Source organism: Silurus meridionalis, chromosome 22 (assembly GCF_014805685.1).
Source record: "Silurus meridionalis isolate SWU-2019-XX chromosome 22, ASM1480568v1, whole genome shotgun sequence".
Lineage (NCBI taxonomy): Eukaryota > Metazoa > Chordata > Actinopteri > Siluriformes > Siluridae > Silurus > Silurus meridionalis.
Genome location: NC_060905.1, coordinates 9,104,935 through 9,125,215, shown reverse-complemented (window position 1 = coordinate 9,125,215; position 20,281 = coordinate 9,104,935). Strand labels below are relative to the sequence as shown.

General features: G+C 35.4%; 2 protein-coding genes across 2 annotated transcripts; both read right to left on the bottom strand.

Moving 5' to 3' along the window:
* Nucleotides 1-3,237: 3,237 nt before the first annotated feature.
* Nucleotides 3,238-10,242, bottom strand: fam83ga (family with sequence similarity 83 member Ga). Its single transcript, XM_046835416.1, has 5 exons — nt 9,639-10,242; nt 8,633-8,800; nt 7,135-7,259; nt 3,890-6,104; nt 3,238-3,741 (listed from the first exon to the last, which is right to left on the bottom strand). The coding sequence occupies exons 1-5, from the start codon at nt 10,095-10,097 to the stop codon at nt 3,238-3,240; spliced, it is 3,471 nt and encodes a 1,156-aa protein (XP_046691372.1). The 5' UTR covers nt 10,098-10,242.
* Nucleotides 10,243-11,232: 990 nt separating this feature from the next.
* Nucleotides 11,233-18,664, bottom strand: grapa (GRB2 related adaptor protein a). Its single transcript, XM_046835467.1, has 5 exons — nt 18,381-18,664; nt 18,084-18,181; nt 17,807-17,926; nt 12,329-12,497; nt 11,233-11,973 (listed from the first exon to the last, which is right to left on the bottom strand). Exons 1-5 carry the CDS (start codon nt 18,456-18,458, stop codon nt 11,794-11,796), a joined length of 645 nt encoding a protein of 214 aa, XP_046691423.1. The 5' UTR covers nt 18,459-18,664; the 3' UTR covers nt 11,233-11,793.
* Nucleotides 18,665-20,281: the final 1,617 nt, after the last annotated feature.

Genomic DNA, 20,281 nt, shown 5'->3' with positions numbered 1-20,281 from the left:
CAGGAGAGAAGCTGGTGATGATCGTGTGATTGGTTCCATATCCACATATTGTGCCATTCTGTTTTGATGGATGTGTAGCAGGAAATGACTACATATTTCTAAAAGCAATTGAAACTAGTCAAATGTGGGTTTTTATATATATATATATATATATATATATAAGTTATGAAAGAAAAGTTTTTATTTAAAATATGCCCTATTCAATTAGTCCAGTTATTATTTGTATACAAAAAACCTTAACTCTAGCCACTGTAACCCTGTGCTAATAACAGAACCTAAAGTTTGCAGTTCTGCCCAGTTTCATTAGGAAGTATTTAAATGATCTAGTTTTTATTCCGCTTCCTCATCAAAAATTAATAAAGGGAAGAACACATTTTGATTGCTTTGCTAAGAAGAGATGTTTTAAACTCACTCGGGATCTCTTAAGAAACATGTGCCTTTGTGATTATTAAATATGTATAACAGGTTATCAGGAATTGGTCAGTAAGCGGATATGGTATTACTGCAGACTGAGGACATTTAGAAACCATGTAAAAGCATTTTAATTAAATGAACAGCATATACTGTATCCTGTATGTTATTTAGGCCAGTTGGTATCTTAAGTGAAAACTGCTGTGGTTTGTGTTCAACAGTAGTTTTTTCTTCTCCATTGTTCTTGATCTCTAGCGGTCAATTCTAGCTACAGTTTGCTTCCTTCTGCTGACAAGACACTTTTGCTTTCTGTGTAAGCATAAAGTTTGTACAGACGATACAGGGGGTATGTCTGAATGTCAGTAATTCCTAAAATGGAGCCTCAAGACAACCATTGCCTCAAGCACAGCCCACCTCAGTGTGAACTAATATACTGATATGCTAATTAATATACTAATTGCTCAATTTCTCTAAGAGTTGCTGTTCTGCAAAAAGGCCCTAACTATTAATTCAACCTAAATTATTTCATGTGATATTAAAAGGGATCAACAAATCCTTTTATTATGCAAATAGACCACATTGTGGTACACCTATGGAATATTTACCAATATTTGGCTTATACACAGCTTCATAAGTTCATACTTATCATAAATTTCATTGCTTTTTTGTTGCATGTGCTCTATGCAGGAATAAAAAAGAATTATGGTTTATATATTATTTTACTTATTTAGTTTGATACCTGGCTGTTTTAAAAGGATGAAAGTAAGGGGTGATCATTTTAATGACTGCAGGTACCGTGACAAGGTTTTGTTTTCTGTGTCACAGCTGGAGGGAAAGATTGCACATTTAGTTCTATGAGGTATGCATGCAGCAATTATGAAGCAGCGTCATAAATAAGTTTCCATGTCACCTCTTAAAAAATGATATACGGTACCAGTTCAAAGTTTGGAAACCTTCTCCTTCAGTTTTTTCTTTATTCGTATTATTTTCAACCAGGGCTGCAATACCTAATCAATAACATAATATATTTAATATTATACAGGAAAATGTGTGCGTCCCAATTTATCCAAAGCATGTGAGCAGTTTATAATAAACAAAGAAGACTGGACCCTGCAAGTTATGCAAAGCGGAGCGTGTGTGATGTGGAAGCACAGTGATGCACGAGCTCGCGAACAGAAAACACTGGTGAAACATCAGCATAGACATTGCGATGGATTCAATTAAAACAGTGCGAACAAACACTAAATCTAAAAACTGAAGCAGCAACAGCAGTAGTAAACGATTACATTTTTTGTCACTTATGTAGTTTTCAGCTATGCTTATGCATTTTTACACCAATGCATTTTTTTTCGTTTTTTTTAATCAAGCTTGTTAGCTTGCTGCGTTTCTCCTTCCATTCTCTTTTTATAGCACTTGTCTAATACAAAAGTCCAAATGTTTTCAAACGTGATTTACTGCGACTTTTCTATGTTCAAATGCTTGTTTTCAATGTTTGTTTAATTTATGCATATATCATTAAATTATTATACAAATTAAATAAATTACATATTGTAAATGCTTATATCTTCACAACTGAACACAATGTGTGTATTTTTACTTAAACAAAAATTGGCAAAACAATGTTGTTATATATTTTATATAGATTTTAAACAAATACAAATGTTGATTTACACAATTTGCTTTACCTTGCATACTCAAATGCTATTATATATATATATATATATATATATATATATATATATATATATATATACACAATTTTTTTTTTTTTTACACAAACAACCTTTTTCTGAACAATTTGTTCAAGGAGAAATCCCTTATGCACCCCTCACAAGCAGCCACTATAAGCTTGATATGTTTAAAAGTACACTTTTAAACATAAATACCCTAAAATAGGGTTTTATATATTTATAATAAGCAAACATCTAATTCAAAGGAAATCGCTTTTTAATTATTAAAATAACTGTAGTTGCAGCCCTATTTTCAACATTGTACATTTATTCTGGACACTTAAACTATAAAAGAACATGTATAGAATTATGTAGTAAACAAAAAAGTGTTAAACAATCCATGCTATATATTTTAAACTGTACATTTAGCTCTGATGACACAGCTTGGATTTATGAGGTAGTCACCTAAAATGGTTTCCAGGTTCTAGTTCCTTGTTCATTTGTGACATTTCTTGCCTTCTTATTGTGCTTTAGACCACAACTTGTCTTGTGCAAAGGAAAGGGTGAGCTTAGAGCCCTACTACAACTACTGTACAAATCCATATTACAGGAGAAAACATATTTAAGTAAAGCAAAAAGACGGTCCATCATTACTTTACGAAATGGCAGTTAGTCAATCTGAAAAGAACTTTAAATGTATCCCCAAGTGCTTTTACCAAAACTATTAAATGCTATAGTAAAAAAGCTCTCATGAGGATCTTTCCAGGAAAAGAAGAGCAAGACCGCTGCTGCAGAGGATACATTTATAAGAATTACTAGACTCATAAACCACAGATTTACAGACATATTTCAACATTTACTGTTCAAAGAAAACTGCGTGAGTCAGGTCTTCATGATCGAATTGCAGCGAAATAAAAACAAAAGGAGAACGAGAACTGAGGGAGAAGGTGTGTCCAAACATTTAACTGGTATTTATATAATACTATATATATATAATATATATAAAATAGCTAAAAAAAAAAAACCCAACAACATATATAATATATATATACATATATATATACATACATATATATATATATATATATATATATATATATATATATATATATATATATATATATATATATACATATATTGTATACAAAATACTTAATCACTTTTCATCTGGCTCTTTAATACTCTTTTTCTGTTTCATTTGAGAAGATGGAGCAGTAGTTCTCATAGTTCTTAAAGTGTTTGGAAATAACGTTCCTCTAAAATAAGATCTGTCTTCTGTAGCTGAGCTATAATGTTGCCTGAAGCTTGTTTGGTGTAATTGGTTCACCCTCATTCTATCCTGTTGGGCCTGAGGCTGTTTTTGAGAAGAACACTGACAGTATGCTGAGAGATCTGTCCGTAAGGGTCTGAACCGAGTTTGGTTTGACCTGGTGGGAACTGTATGTCTCCTGGGAAGCTTGGCAGGAGTTGCATGAAGATCATTAGCAGCCCTATTTTGGCTCAACTGCCTTTCAGGGGGATCATTTTGAACTCCAGGCATGGATACATCAAATGTAGAAAGATGATTATTGCTGTGGAGTTTGCTGATGGATACTTTGGCTGAAGTGAGTCTGACTTCATTTGCTGGAAATTGTTTATGTCGAGGTGAGACCTGGTTTAGCTGCAAATAATAACATAAGACAAATTTGCAGTTATTTCACAGTTACAAACTGTAAATTTAGTTGTTTATTAGTGAGTGAAAATGTTTACAAAAAAACGCCATATTATAAATCAAAAGGTCATACACAACTGTAGAAGAAAATCCTTACCTGCTTGAAATTTTTCTGTAACTTAGGTTTCATCTCAGACTGGTTCTTATGCTCTTCCCGCACACACATATGCACCTGCGTCTTCCGTTTTACAGGAAGGATATCAGCTCTGAGATGTCTAGCCTTGAAGTCAGACAATGTTTTCAGTTTTATCTGCTGCGCTTTGTCCACATTTTGGGGTGTTGCACACTCCTTCATTTCTGAACTGGAGCTATGAATGTCTTTTACTTTTATGTCCTGTTTAAGTTTTGACTCCCTTGCTATCAGTAGTTTGTTTTGAAAAGGCAATTTGAAATCTTCTTTATGACTTCTTACAGTATTTCGGCTATTCAGGAAGCCAGTGTTTAGAGAAACTGGTTTTGACTGTGGTGTTAAGTGTGTGTCATCATTTACTTTAAAAGCAGATTTGAGGTTACATGTGCAATTAAATCTCTGGCAAGTGTCTGGCCTTAATCTCAGCAGTGGCACTTTGTTAACTGTGTCAGAAAACACAATACACTGTGCCTCAGCAATCTTCTGCACTGGCATGTAAGGCACAGACACTTTATCCTGCAGCAAAGGCTTGAATAATAATAGCTGTGATTCGGCACTGTGGTTTCCTTGTACAGGCTGTATGTCAGCAATACGATTAACTTCTGAGTATGATTCACACTGCTGAGGGCACTCTGTATTTTCTTCAGCTGCTACCTGTGCATCAGTCTTAACTTCAAGTAATAATTTGCTCTCTGGTATTTGTTGTAACATAGAATCTGTTTCATGTATTTGCTCTTTATGGGCCATAGAAACCGATTCAGACAAACAATTTCCTCCATTCACTGACGTAAAATCCAAAGCAGACAACTTGTCGGTTGATGCCCCAATTAGGTTTTGGCCATTGCGCTCTTCGGGTGGCATGAGCACAAAGCTTTCTGTTTCTTTCATGGCCTCATGGTTTGTTGAATTCTCACATGAGCCAAACATAAATGAGGACAAGTTTTCTTTGGAAGTGTCTGGCTCATCTGGAAACTGGGAGACGGCTGGCATCCTGTTAACCATGCCTACAATATCAGAATCAACAATCAAACTCTCACTGCACTCAAAGTACTCATCTGATGAAAAAGAAGAAGTAGAGTTAGAATAGGCCCTCTGTCCGTTATCTATTGTGCAGTCTATTCTATCTGTCTCATTTTTATCTGGTTCTATGGGTTTGTGTGTGTTTTGCCCATTGTCCCGGATATTATTGTCAATGACGATTTCTCCAATGGTCTCACAGCTATTTCCGTTTAATGTAGTTTTATCTTGTGCAACAGGAGTATGAGTTGTTACTATATTAGGTGCATCAGTATAAAATGAATTATGAATCTGTAGATTTTTGGACATTTCAGAATCTTTACACAGCTCAACACTAGCGCTGGTAATAATAATACTATCAGCACTTGTTTCTTCTCTCTGTGTAGATGAGATATCGGTTTGCTTTAGCATACCATTCATTACAAATGAGTCTTTCTCATCTTTCTTGCTACAGTAAGCTGCTGCAGGATTTTGAATATGGGACATATACACAACCTGTTCTTGCAGACTGCTAAGCTTATCATTCTCCAGTTTAGTTTTGGGTTGCACAAGTGGCGGCTTGTTGGTTGAAGCAACAATTGGAAATGTGGGTCTTGGACAAACCTGCTCAGATAGACCATTTTGTGGCACATGGAGTGGGTCTTTAAATCGGATGGCTTGTGAGACCTCAAAGAGCTCTGAACGTGTGAGGTGAGCTTGTAGGGGCTTATTACAGTCCCTTATATTAATGAAACCAATGACATCAATAGGTGGGTCTGGCTCAGGCCAAACTGGCAGGTAGTCAATCATGTTGGCTTTTTCTAGGTGAAGCAGTCCAGGGTGAATATGAGGACCCTCTGACATCTCTGTTATTTGATAATTGTTGTTATTCTTTTGTGTGCACATCTTAGAATCTACTTGATTGCTTTTGGCAGCAGCAGTGCCAAAGACCAAAGCATATTTGGGGTTGATGAGTTTGTGGGCCAGAGTGGCTGAGGCCAAAAGGACAGGTGCTGCTTTAGAGATGGGTTTTAGTGTTTGCTCTTTCTCCAGCTTAATCTTGTTCAAGTTAATAGGATTTGACATCATGTACAGGTCTTGAAACAATTGGTCAAAGTAGTCAACAGCCTGGCCTGTTAGCACTGTAATGATGCTCCTGTCTAATCTTGAGGCACTCCATGTAAAACTGAAAATAAAAACAAATTAATCTGGATTAGTGGAGCTTTGATAAAAAATAGAATGTAAAGAGTTCCATGTTTATGATGAGTCTGAAAGTAATTCATATACTTTCCATGAAATTGAACAGAAACAGAAAATACAATGCCATGTAAAATTATTTAACTTGATTAAAGGTCTTAATCACAAATGACACAAATTGTTTCAAAATTAATTCTTTTTCATGTTTCACACATTAACAGTTTGAGTCTTTTATGGTAAGGTTCTTACACTGTTAGCAGATTTACTCCAGGTTGTTCAGATTGCTTGAATGAGGTTTATCAACAATGTTTTTACTATACAGTTCTCAAATAAGCAGAACTTTATAAAAAAGTTGTCTGGGGCTTCTTCACTCCACTACTGTACTTTTAAACTTCCTTCAGAACCACTGTTTCCTCACTGTGGTTTCCCTCACCAATCTTTGCCTAATGTTTGCTCTGAGGTTTTTTAGGGTGGGCCATGCTTTAGCAGTGCTTGCAAAGTGCGACGTATCTTGCACTTCCTCACTATTGATCCAACATGTTTACTGGAATGTCCAACCTCTTAAATCTTTCCACCCAAGTTTAATTTGTTTACCTTTTCTATATAAATAAATAACTTCCTTTAAATGCTATATTGTTATGTAATGCCTTCAGATGGACATTTTTTTTAATTTCAGTTTAACTGAGGTGTTAATTGTTTTAATGGTGAGAATAGTGGAGCTTGAGAAACCTGGGCGGATGAATGCTTTTCCATGCAACATTTTCAGTTTTGGAATTTTTTTATACTTGCTGATCAATTATTAATCTTCAATAAAAAAAAAATCACTTTAAGAGAACATGAATAGAAACAAAAATACTAAAAGAAAAAAATATGTGCATTTATCAACATATTAACATATCTGATCATTTCCAAGGGGGTTAAAAACATTTGCAAGGCCCCGTAAAAGTGTAACAGAACTAATTCTTTTATTGCTTAAAAACCATTTAAAAAAAGAAAGACTAAGTTGTGAACTAACTGACCTGTATGATCCTGAAATGGCTTTGTCTCCATCAATAAACATGAATTTTTGACTTTGGCTCCCACATACTCTCTTGGACAAGTGAGTAAAAAAGCCATTTCCTCTGATACTCCGCACTCTCAAGTTCTAAACATTAAAAAACAATTTTAAAAAATGACTACGGTCTCTTTTGTATAACATTTTTGTACACAATAAGAGTAACTCATAGGTGAAAGTGTTATCTGAAAGCAAAGAATGGAATTTCTCTGACAGGCACATCACTCTCAATTATGCTCAAAGACACCCTGGAGACAAATGTTGTATAAGTATGTGAATTTGCTTAAAGGTCTTTTTGTGGATACTTTATACAATATAATTTAGCATTATTTCTCTATAGGTTTTGTCCTTTGAGTTTTGCCTTAAATACTTAATATGTTTAAAAATATTTAATAAAATGTGTTTTCTATAGAGAATGCTTATAAATAAAGACACCTGCTCATCAGTCACATTAAAAACTGTGAGGCTTGTGTAGCATGTTTCTGCTGAATGATGACCCTTATTTAACAAATTTACATCCCACCATTTGAAGGGAAAGTAGGAAACGAAGGTGTCTGGTCTGACATAGCTACAGTTTGTAAGAGGGTTTCAACATCACGCTTTAGCAATTTTCTTTTCATGCTTGAAAATCCATTGGTTGTTAGGCTGAATTAGTCTTGCTAATGGATTTTGATTTATGAAAAGCCTAAATCTATATGAAGACCCATTTTAAACTGCAATTTACTGCCATTCTAGCTAGCAAAACTCAGAACTCTTGATCATATTTTTAAACTCAAATTAGCCCCTTTAACCTTGTTATGATCAAATATGTGTTCTCAAATACGTACAGCATACAATACATATTTTAATGCCGCTGCACAAGCATGTCTTACAGGTTTGCAAGACAAATTTTAGTTCCTGGTTACACTGGAAAGTTCATTCAGCTTAAGTCAGTATTATTTATTTTTATTGTTATTGGATATTAGTCACAATATTAGCCTTCTACCTTGCTGAAGACTTTCAATCGTTCACAATGTGTATACATTGTAAAATGAGTTTTTTGTTACACTGATAGCAAATACAGAACATGTACAGGTAAATGTTGCTATACCAAGGCTTCAAGTCAGTTGTCATTCCATTAGCATGTAGAGTGAGGATGTTGACTGCTCAGTCACCTTATCCCCCTGTGATGTGTATGTGTTTAACTAATTTTTCTAGATAGAATTTGATAACACATAGGACACAATTTGTTGTGTGTGCACAATGTTTGTGCAAACGTCTCCAATCTCATTTTTAGTGCATCATATCTGTTTCTCTGGAATGTCTGTAATGTGTTTAAATGTTAATCTGTGATCAACTGTGTCCCGTCTCTGTCAGAACCCTCATACAGAACTCACAGGAGACATGAAGTAACATTTGGTCTGTTTAAGATCTGAAAGATTATTGAAACATTCAGCTCTGAATAAAAAAAAAAAGAAGAGTACCTTAAGGTGTCCTGTGTGCATTGTGGCACTCTCACACATTTTTAGAAAGTGTGGAACCCCAGTAACCTCCAGTATGATGTATACAGCCACGTTACGCTTGAAGCTTGCATGCAAGAGATCTTTAAAGATGTCTACATCTGTAAACAAATCCATGACCACGGCAATGACCTGCAAATAAGGGAATGTATACGGAGGATTGAATTATTTTTTTAAAATAATTTAAATAATTAATATTTAATTATTTAATTTGATGTCCACAACATTTGAACCGGAAGAAGAAGAATTTGTAATAGTTCTGCTAACTTATGAATAAACAATTATGTTAATAATTAGTAACACTTTGTCATAGTGATAAAAATTGTCCTTTGTATACCGTAAACTCATTCTAACTACATGTGACTGACTACGACTGCTGGACTTTGACACTTATGTCATCATTACTTCATAAAAGTTTTCAGTATGACTCGGTATACATTTTTACACGTGCATTTGATTTTTTACACCTGCTGCGTGCAGTGTAATGCCTTTCTATATAAGGTTCACAATGTACTTTCTGCGATTTTTTAACTAAATGAAGTGAATTCATTGTTTTACTTTTATAAACAAGTGACGAGTAAATAATGATAATCTGACTGACTACCCAGAGCCAATACAGTGTATGTAGGGGGATTTCAAAGGGGCCTGTTCATAAAATTTCACATGACAATACACATAATGCATGTAAACTTTAAATAAATCTGTAAATATTCCCTGCACAAAATAATATAAATATGACAAAATTATAGTAGAGATTTGTGGTAATCTAACGCCCCAATATAAATGAAGATTCAGAATGTGGTCTTGACTTGACTCTTGAATAGTATATAAGTACTTCTTTCTAATAACACAATCTTATGCCTAATGGGATCATTAAGTAATCAGATTGATGGTGATGATGATGATGATGATGATGGTTGTAGTACCAACTGATGTTAATGCTACTAAGAAGAACATCTGCCCGTCTCACCTTCTGTGCCTGTGCTATGGTTCTCCTGATGACCTCTTTAACATGTGGGTCACCGTGTAGTGGTGGCTGCGCGTGCACGCTGACGCGGGTCACTCCACGGTAGCTCGCGCGCTGAGGCCAACCGAGCTCCAGCTGCGGGAGCGAGTCATCGGAGCGCTCAGGCCAGTACTGCAGGGACAAACGCGTCCCTTTACTGTCCCCATCATACTCGACCAGGTCACCGGGTAAATCCGGACAATACTGTTCCACGGAGGCGGACAGGTGAGCGAGCTCCAGGTCGGAGAGAAATGGCCGAATCTGGTTGGTCTTGATGAACTCGTGAAAGCAGTCCGGACCTTCATCCAGCAGCTTCTCCAGCGCCAGCCTCTGCTCTTCACTGTACAGGAACTCCGGCTTGGACTCATTAGTGCGTAAATTAACATGGTACTCATTTAGACACTGAATCTGAGACAGAGCCATGAATAAATCTTACCATAATATTAGTGTTGAAATGTCCAAAAAAAAATTCCAAATAGTTTCACGACATTATTTTACACGCATCAGCTCATACTTGAACCTGCTGCGGTAGCGGTGTTGCCACCTCTTCAATAAACTGTACCTTTACACGTTCATTTCCCCCACTGTTATCACAGTGTTGCCAGATTGGTAGAATCAATGGTTTTTCAGAATGTCGAGGGTGGGGTGGGTGGGCAAAATGGGTGGTCAAAATATGTGGACCTGCCCATCACAATCATATATACAGTGTATAGTTGAACATCCCAGCCATGAATTGTATTCCTCATTTGCTGTCATAAAAACCTCAACTCTTCTTAGAAGGCATTCGCCAGATTTTAGAGTGTGGTTGTGGAGATCCAAGAAATCAGTGAGGCCCTGATGTAGGGTGAGAAGGTCTGGGGTGCTGCTGGTCCTTGCAGTTCATCCAAAGGTGTTCAGTGAGGTTGAGGTCAAGGGTCTGTGCTGAACATGCAATATGTGTGTAAACACCTGATTATCACACACATCATGTTGAGTCCTGCACATAACCTTAACCTCAACTCCACTGAACACCTTTTGGATTAAATTGAAAGTGTATTTTTTGAAAACAGTTTAAACATTAAAATCATATAATATATTGTAATGTGTGGCACAATATTTACATCCACAATTAAGACCTAAAAGAGAAATTATTTCTTTGTTTATTCTTGGCTTAAAAAGACTGAATGAGAATTGTGGAGAACATGTATTAACATATAAAAGATAATTAAATTCTACACCAACATTTAAACAACAGATTGTGATATAGCAGACTAAAAGGTGTTCAGCAGTACAAATATTTTCTGATCACCCAGCCATATTGCCCAGAAAGGATGATTTCATGTAATCTGGCAACATGAACAGGTAAGGCGTGCAAGCATGGTCACGTGACTTTTCAAAAACTTTTCACAAGCAAACGTTCACGTTGTGCAGAGGAATCTGCAAATCTTCACTGTGGTTTGGGTTAAAGAAGCATAGAGATGACGTGCAAATTATAACATGTAAAAATGCAGATTTTGCAGTGGAATTCACACCTCTGGTAGGACAACTTTGTATAAGTAAACCCTACAAACAGACTCAGTTGTCTTATTATCAACAGATGTTTATTTTCCCCTTCGCTTCTGCAATAATCACATTGTATATTCATGTATGAGAAATATCTTAATAACAACAATTTCAGACAAATACACACATACATATATAAAAATACTGCATACACAATCTGCAATTAAAGAGCTCTGGCAAATAAAAAGAAATGTACATAAAAAAAGTGCAGCAAAATGTTGCAGTTAAACATGTGCTTAAATTCAGTTAGGTATAAACCTACTGCTCTTCTTTGTTTAGTGATGTTTAATCTTTCCTCATTGGGAAGCCCAATGAGATTACTATTAGTGTCTATATCATTATATGTAATGATGCTGTAGGCTAAATGATCAAAGGATTATACAGTTCTTTTTCTTTATAAGCACAACATCACACATGGCTGTGCGTTTGTCTGTAGCAATCTGTCCACATGAATTGTTATCCTTTCCCTGCTCAGTCTTCTTAATAGCTGATAAATTGAATTAAGTTATGACTACGCTGGGCATGAAGGACCACAGATGAATGAGACAGACCCCATTTGAATGAGGCTGTGCGGAGGTCAGTGGTAAATGAGCTTGACATACTCTTTAGGAAAAATGCCCACGCGCCCATTGCAGCGTCCCTTCCAGTATTGTGCATCTGAGCAGTCGAGCAGGTCAATTATATCACCACGCAGGAATTGCAGCTGGGAGGTGTGTTTAGGGATGAAGTCTATCAGCGCATGGGCATGATGTGGCCTCTGGCGAATAAAAGACATGTGTGAATACACCTTATGATGCAGCAAAGGGCTGACCTCATAAGATAAATAAAATTCTGATTGACTGACGTTTCATTGCAATTTGATAACTTCTTGGTTTTTGTGTATTGTTTCATATTTTTTTTTATAATATAATACAAAATCTATTCCTGATTGGTAAAATAGTTGGTTTTCTATTCCCTTGCATAATGTTTTCTTTTTTCTTTACTTTTTATTTATATTTGATTACATTTAAATAACACTGATAAATAAGATGATTTGGAATAAGAGTAAGTCATTTTCTTGTATATTTTTTTATACATATGATAAAATATCAAACCTCAAAGATGCAACTTACCCTTTGTGAGCGTTCTATCTCTTGGAGAAAAACTGCCCTTTCTTTAGCAATGCTGTTGCTCTTGTAGAACTCCACCAGCTTGTTGAGAGATGAAAAGACCTCATCCCAGATAAAGTACTGTCCCTCTCTGTCCTGCAGAACCTTGAAGTGTTGCACATGATCACCGTAGCTGTGAAGTGGAAAGGTGGAGTGTTGTTACTTTCCTAATATTTAATCACTAAATGTGCTTCAGTACTATATCTGAGATTTAACAATCACCTTTTTATGAATCTTTCTTTTCATTTTTTTACTTTTTTAATTTTACAGAAGAAAATAATGGCTATTTCAATACACACACAAACACACACACACACACACACTCAAAACACACAGCTACAATGAATAATAATACTCAGGAATTAATAGACAACAATATGGACTTATAGTAAGATAGTAATCCAAAATAATGGTACAAAACAATCACAAGAATAATAGTGAAAAATTAAAAACAGACAAGACAAGAAGAATATACAAGATAAAAAAAAATTTACCAAGCATATCTGATTGACTCTTATTAGGAACATAATGAACTGTATAATGTACTAACTGTGGAATCAGTTAGTTATATACGGCAAAGTGTGACCATGAATCACTTCCCCTTTTCATGGCTGTTAGGGTCAAATATATTTTCCTTTCTGCCAGAATGAATAAAAGGCTTTTTGTCACATTCATACAGTTAACATATTACATTGTAGTACATTGATTATAAAGAATACAAATTATATTATTTATTATTATTCAGCAAGATTCCTTTCTGTATTTTAGATACAAGTTCAACTGTTGCAGCCTAAATTGTATTTGCCCCTATAGATTAAGAGAGCCTTTTTCTACTCTTTTCTATCTTCTACCTCTACCCAGGCCTGTGGCAAAAATGAGCGCCATATCATTTCATTCCCATATACATATCCTAATAAACCCTGCTCATTACAGATTTCATGATTGCTTACAAATTATTGTTCTACATGGCCATTTAGCTTGTTTCTCAATAACCACAGCTCATCATTTTCTCTTAAATCAGTCTGTTGTTTTTGCAATGGTGGCAGTGTCTACACATCCCTGTTCAAATTTGACTGATGCAATAAAAACCAGACAACCGAAAAAAACCAAAGTGGATTTTATCCTTATAAACTTTAATGTGATTTAACAACAAACTAAATTCAAGTGAAATCAAATATCAATGTATTATCAACAAAAAAGTTAAATTGTACAATAACCAGGCTGCATCGGTATGAATACTGATTTATAATAGAGCCTGTGAGTGTACCTAGATTAAAACAATCAAATTCAAACTCATGCTCCATAGAAATTACCTGTCATCAAAGTGATTATGATTAACCCTAAATAATCACCTGTTTCTATAGGATTGATCTTGGTTTCTTACAAATAGCATAATTAAAAGGTAACAGGGGAGATGTACACATGTGCATTGTACCTTTATTATTAGATGGAACAAGGAACAGTATGAATGTCACCATCAACAAATGGAAAAAAATGGGGCACCACGGTGATGTTACTCCAAGCAGGGTATCCTTCCAAAATAAATGAAAGGACAAGCTAAACTTTATAGGGAGGCTGCCAAGAGACCTACAAGCATCATTAAAGGGGTTGCGGGTATATCTGACAGGTAATAATTAGTCTCTGCGTGTGACTACTGTCTCTCATTTTCTTTTCTGCACAGGTCTGGGTGTGTGTCTAGTAGTGTAGATGGAAACACTATAATATGAAGAAAAACATTCATGCTCAACTGTATCAACCAGAATCATGTGGAAAATTGTGTTATCATTAGATGAAAACAAAGTAAAACCTTTTGAGTGTAATTCGCTGGGGAAAAAAAAAAAAAAAAATATATATATATATATATATATATATATATATATATATATATATATATATATATATATATATATACTGTATATATACTGAAATAAATGTATGCTGAAAAGTGTACAGCACAAAGGAACAAATTTGGGATTTTCCAAGTTACACAACTTAGTATTTATTTGGCAAAAACATGTGGAACATTGAAATACAGTAGTTCCTGTTTTTTTTTCTTCCTGTTTTCGTCATTTTAGTTCATCCAACTAATTTATGTACCTTTTCTAGTTTTTAATAAAGCAAATATAAAAAAATATATCAGTTTTACTTTTTAGACGAACCCTGTTTAAACTTAAACCTGAGCGTATTTTAGGTGACACAGTGGAAAGTTTTAAATGCAATTGTATGTTCTACCAAATATAAAAATAGAATAGGCCTACACCCTGTGGTTAAACAATTTCACATTTTTTTTGTGGTCATTGACACCTTAGTAGCACATCTCTGTCTCTCTCTCTCTCTCTCTCTCTCTCTCTCTATATATATATATATATATATATATATATATATATATATATATATATATATATATATATATATATTTATATATCTCACACAACCATCTATAACTCACAACCATACACAAAAATAAAACACGATAGAATATCAAGAACACATTGCACTGATTGAGGAAAAACTTGATTGCATTTTAGACATGTATTTGGTTAGTCATTGTACTATTCATTTTAAATTATAAGTCATTAGATGTAGAAAAGTAACTGCTCGCCTGGCTAGTGAAACTAAGATTATTATATTAAGACCACATTGGAAGCCTGGCCTACCCTTAAAATCTGTTAAAATGTTGTTAATTGAAAAAAAAAATTAAATATCCCACTGCAGTCTTGTAACATTTGTCTATTTACTGGTTTTAGTGGTGAGCTCAACCTGCATTACCATCACCACTGAGGTACATTGTGCTTAATGGATGACAATATTTTGGGTTTTGCTGTGCAATGGGGGTCAATGAATTATGGGCAGGTGAATTTTTTTAGGAGAAATATCTCAACAGCTTCTCTATATGATGATTGAAAGCCCTCCCAAAGCAGCTGAGCCTTTTAACAATCAGTCAGTAGTTGAAACATGACTGAACATGAACTAACTAATGAAACAGTACAGGTATGATTTAAATGACTACACACTTGCACAGGTTTTATATTGAGCTTTTATACACTGTTAGTTTGGTCTCTTAACTAAAGCTGCTAGTGTAAGCTAGCAAAGGCAGGTTACACTGCATACACTGTTGCCTTTTGTTACACTTGCCTTTTGTTACACTTGCAACTGTAAGCAGTTGTTTAAATATGTCCAGAGGTTCAGTTTTTCTTTCAGATGGGTTTTGAACCACTGCTGTCTGACTTGTCCATCTCCATTTTAGTGCAGTATTTTTGGGGTGTGTTATTTTTTTCCTTAAATTCTTTTTACATTTTTTACTAACAGATACGACTTAAAATGTAGCGAAGTGCAATACTTCCAACAAAATATACTTAAGTAATAAAATTACATATTTACTTTAAAATTAGAAGTACATGAAAAACTACCCAAGTACAGAACACGAGTAAATGTCATTCATTACTTTTTTTTTTTTACAGTGCTCAGAAACACAATAGTCAGTAGCTTAATGCATAAAATTTTTTTATACCAATAGTATAACTTGCTATATAAAAACTTTCTTTCGGCTTCTCCCATCAGGGGTCGCCACAGCGGATCATCCGCATGTTTGATTTGGTACATGTTTTTACGCTGGGTGCCCTTCCTATTTTTCCAGGCTTGGGACCGGCACTAAGAGTGGCTGGGGTTCCACAGGGGTGAGAGCGCCGCATCCTAACCACTAGACCACCAGGGAACCTTATAACTTGCTATATAATATTTGTAATTGGTAAATATTGTGAATAAATGATAATTCTAATGTTAATTATGATTATTTGCAAATATTTCAGGATCTTTTTTTATTTTTAAGTCTAGCTAGTTAGCTGTCGCTACAAAATATTAGTGAACTATAGTTAGCTTTTTAGCATCTTAGCTGCTCTTTATCAAGATTTGGTGAAAGTTAGTAATGTATAATAGCATTGACCTGAATTTGAAAAGGTTTTGATAGGAGATACAGAAAAATTAAACTGGGGCCTAAACTAACAGATAAAACAAACTTTGTTTATAATGTTTAACAGACATGTTTATTTCTACCCTTGCCTTTTACACCTGGCTTTATGTTTTGACATTGCAATAGCATGCATATTCAAAATTCCGCAAATCTGCAACGGGACCCTTCGAGAAATTTTTGTCTTGTTTTATTTGATTTATTTTTGTTAAATGTTTTGCTGTGCGAGCTAAATAATCAAAATGACACCTTTGCTATGTTTTTTTCAACCTGTCTGTATCAGGGTTGGCAATTGATCTGGAGTTGATAATATGTCTTAGGAAACAACAACCAGAGTATTCCCAATTGTTTTATGAAAACTGTCTTATCAGCATGCCTCTCTATTCAGTCATGTAACATGTAGAATGCTATCGAAGTGTCTGTCCAGCCGCAGCACAAACTTTGAGTCCACAGACACTTATGTGTTATGTTGTCTTTTTCATTGTGCTTCAACCATCACTTTGCCTTTAATTCTTATTTTGTTTGTTGATTTTCTTGAAAACAATAAGATGCAGAATTATAGTAACTGATGTATGGACAGAGGAAATGTAGCCCAAAATATATAAAAAATAAAGTGTTCATTAGATAAGACTGAAATACACTTTCCCATTAACACTGCCATGTACCAGTCTGGATCATCTTTCATATTGGTGATCTGAATTACTGGTGTATCAACTAAGCCCAAAGTAGAGAGCCTCTTCATAGTATTAACAAGCTTTCCGGTGCTGGAGATTATGGCATATTGCATTTCACTTGCTGACAATGGTTTTACCTAAAACAAAACACAGAGTTTTTACTTCTATTGCAAAGTCTCCTTCCAAGAGAAGAGCATAGGTACAATACAGACTCTTTTCCAACAAATGTTGCTCCCTCTGACTAATACCCCTTATAAGATGTGGACAGTCCTCAGTGAGACATGCCAGCTAGAGCCAGTCAAATTTATAATTTATTTTGGTTCATGTTGGTCATAATATGATTGGTGTGTTAAGGGCTCTGAAAGGGCTGCCACATGCAAACGCTACTAAAGACTACTAAATTCACCATAATTCAGCCCATTTTACCAGCTGACAACTCTGCATTTCCATTATGTACTGTGCAGCATCCTAATCTCATGCTGACGATAATCCAAAATGTCACACCTGTGGTCATTCGTGCACAAGTTTGCAGTTCTGCTTAGCTCTTAAATCACACAGGCCATTTCTGTGAGCTTTCATATGCTTTTTGGTTGTGCCCAAAACCAAACCAGCCACCAGTGACTACCTGTTAAAACTATGGCACTATATTATATTAAACTTTTTTTTGATCATTAGGTCCAGACCAATGCTCACATAATTATGCCTAATTGCACTTTATGAACATAAAATTGCAGCACATGTTAACTATTTAAATAGTCCGCAAACATATTTTAAGTAAGATGGTCTAGATGGCTAACCTACCTGACTGATATGGAGAACTCTCCAGGTGCACTTTCACTCTCTCGTACCAAGAAGGCTCCACATTCCCGTTGTCGCAGTCTTCCCTCTGAAACATGCCTGGATATTCGGCCTGCAAACCATCTAACAGACAGCAAAAAAGCATACTCTCACTTTAGATTATAATAGACATGTGGATAGGCTGGTCTACTAAAGAGAGTTTTAGAGCCATTTTATTACCATCTGGAAGCTTATAGTAATGGATAGAAGTCTGTTTACATTAAAAAGCATTGATACATACGTGTGTGGTCTTAGTTCGATATAGTTCTTGGGTACATAGCCCTTTCTTCCCATTAACTCTGCTGTGTACCAGTTTGGGTCATCTTCCATATTGGTGATCTGAAACAAAAGAAATAATCAGCTAGCTCAGAGTTAATTCTCTGTAACATTACACTCTATAGTCCAATAGAAACCCCTGTATATCTATACTTTTCTATGTATAAAATAGTTTATTACAAATTTATCTAAGGTTCATTTAATGCCATATGAGCTAAAGCAATCTGTTCTAGCTCTAGGTGGGTGCTCATAGCTCACTTACTTTAAGTATGTCATCCTTCTGGAAGCTGAGTTCATCGGTCTCTGTAGCACGAAAGTCGTAGATTGCTCTGGCTTCCATTGTTTCGACCTCCGTGCAAGAGCTATGAAGTGGTCTGCAGTTAAGCAGTAGGGTGATGTTTTGCCAACCTGAACAGAAGCTACAGAGCAAAAATAATTGAATACATCACAGGCAGCGTGCTATTCTGCTTGCTGAGGCTGGCAAACCACCAATAAGTGTGAGTGTGAAAGAAAAATCTGAAGAGGAGGGGACTGAATGAGGAGAGAGGAAAGAGAGAGAGAGAGAGAGAGAGAGAGAGAGAGAGAGAGAGAGAGTAGGAGGTAGAAAGGGGGGGGGTAGTTCCTGTTTTTGCATTCTCACACAAGAAACAAAGCAACACACACACATAGGAACTAAAAGACAATGGAGAAACATTCCTCGTTCAGAGAGGTGATTCATATTTGTATATATGTTGCTGAAATAACTGTAATATCCATGTCTTATCAATATACTCTGCTAATAACATATATTGTTATCATTCATGCTTTTGTGTTGGTCTTCACTAGTATACAGTTTGTAGCTTGTTCCTTCTTGTTCTTTTAAATTCATACATACAAATGCAAAAGAAATAGGTTTGAAGGTTATAAAGTTGGACACTTCCCCATGGAGTAAGACAGGAATAAAAGAGTGCTTGGGACCCTTGGGACTGACTTCACTCTAAAATGGCTATTGAGCTCAGTGACTCGCTTTCATTTCCTGCTTTGTTAGACGTCTGATCGTGGGAGAAAGGAAGGCCTGCAATACACAATACCTGACAAAACCTGTGTGTGGCTTAAAACAAGAACATTCAGTTTAGGAACAGATGCCCTGGTTCTGCCTCCTAACAATCCAAGGAGGAAAAATCAGAAATAAATCCTTCATTTCTAAACTGCGCCTGATGTAATGCTCATTTTTATAAGATAACTCAGATTATAGGTTACATTTCCTTGTCTTTGAACATTCTTCAACACTGCACGGCTATAATTCTAAAAATAGATAGCATGTAGGCCTAGCACATATTTCATCACCCACTTATTCTGTGCTAGTAAAGTGCGTGCTAACTCTAAGTCGTCATTCTTGCTAGACTATGTGTAGTATCTGTCCATCTTTGTTTTCCAACCGCATACTGTGGCACTGAAGCTTGACAATCAACCTACGTCAGCATGGTGAACCACGCTTCTATTTGCCCAAGAAAGGATGTGTTGTAAAAATAACACCAGATCTGTACAGCACAAAATCACTTCCTGAGCACACAGACAAGGACACCACACATACATAGATGCAGTAATGCTTGGTTTCAGTAAATAAAATAGTACAGGTGGACATGCTAAATACGCTACAGCAGCAACATTTTAAATCACTTTATTTCATTGCCATACAAGATCATTTTCTGATCTTTAACTTAAACATATTACAATTGTCAAAATGTATTACCACTAAATATACATATGCACAGTTGGTGTAAAGTTCTGTGGATGTTTGTAGTAAAAAAGTAGACACATTATATGACCTATTGACTTTAGACAAATGATTTGTCCAACCTATTGCTGTTATAGTAACATCCACTTATCTGAGAAGACTTTCCACTGGATTTTAGTGAGGCCAGGTTCTGATTTTGAACCAAAGGTGTTCAGTGGGTTTGAGATCAAGGTTGAGATCTCGGTAAAGGACACTTGAGTTGTTCCAATTCAAAACTTCTCAAACCATGTCTTTATGGCACTGATTTTATGCACAAGGGCATTGTTATGCTGGAACAGGTTTAGGTTTATTAGTTTCAGTGAAATAGAAATAGTAATGATACAGTACAAAATAAAAAAAAAAAAACAGACATCCATATAATTGTGTGCTTGCAAATGTTTTGCAAT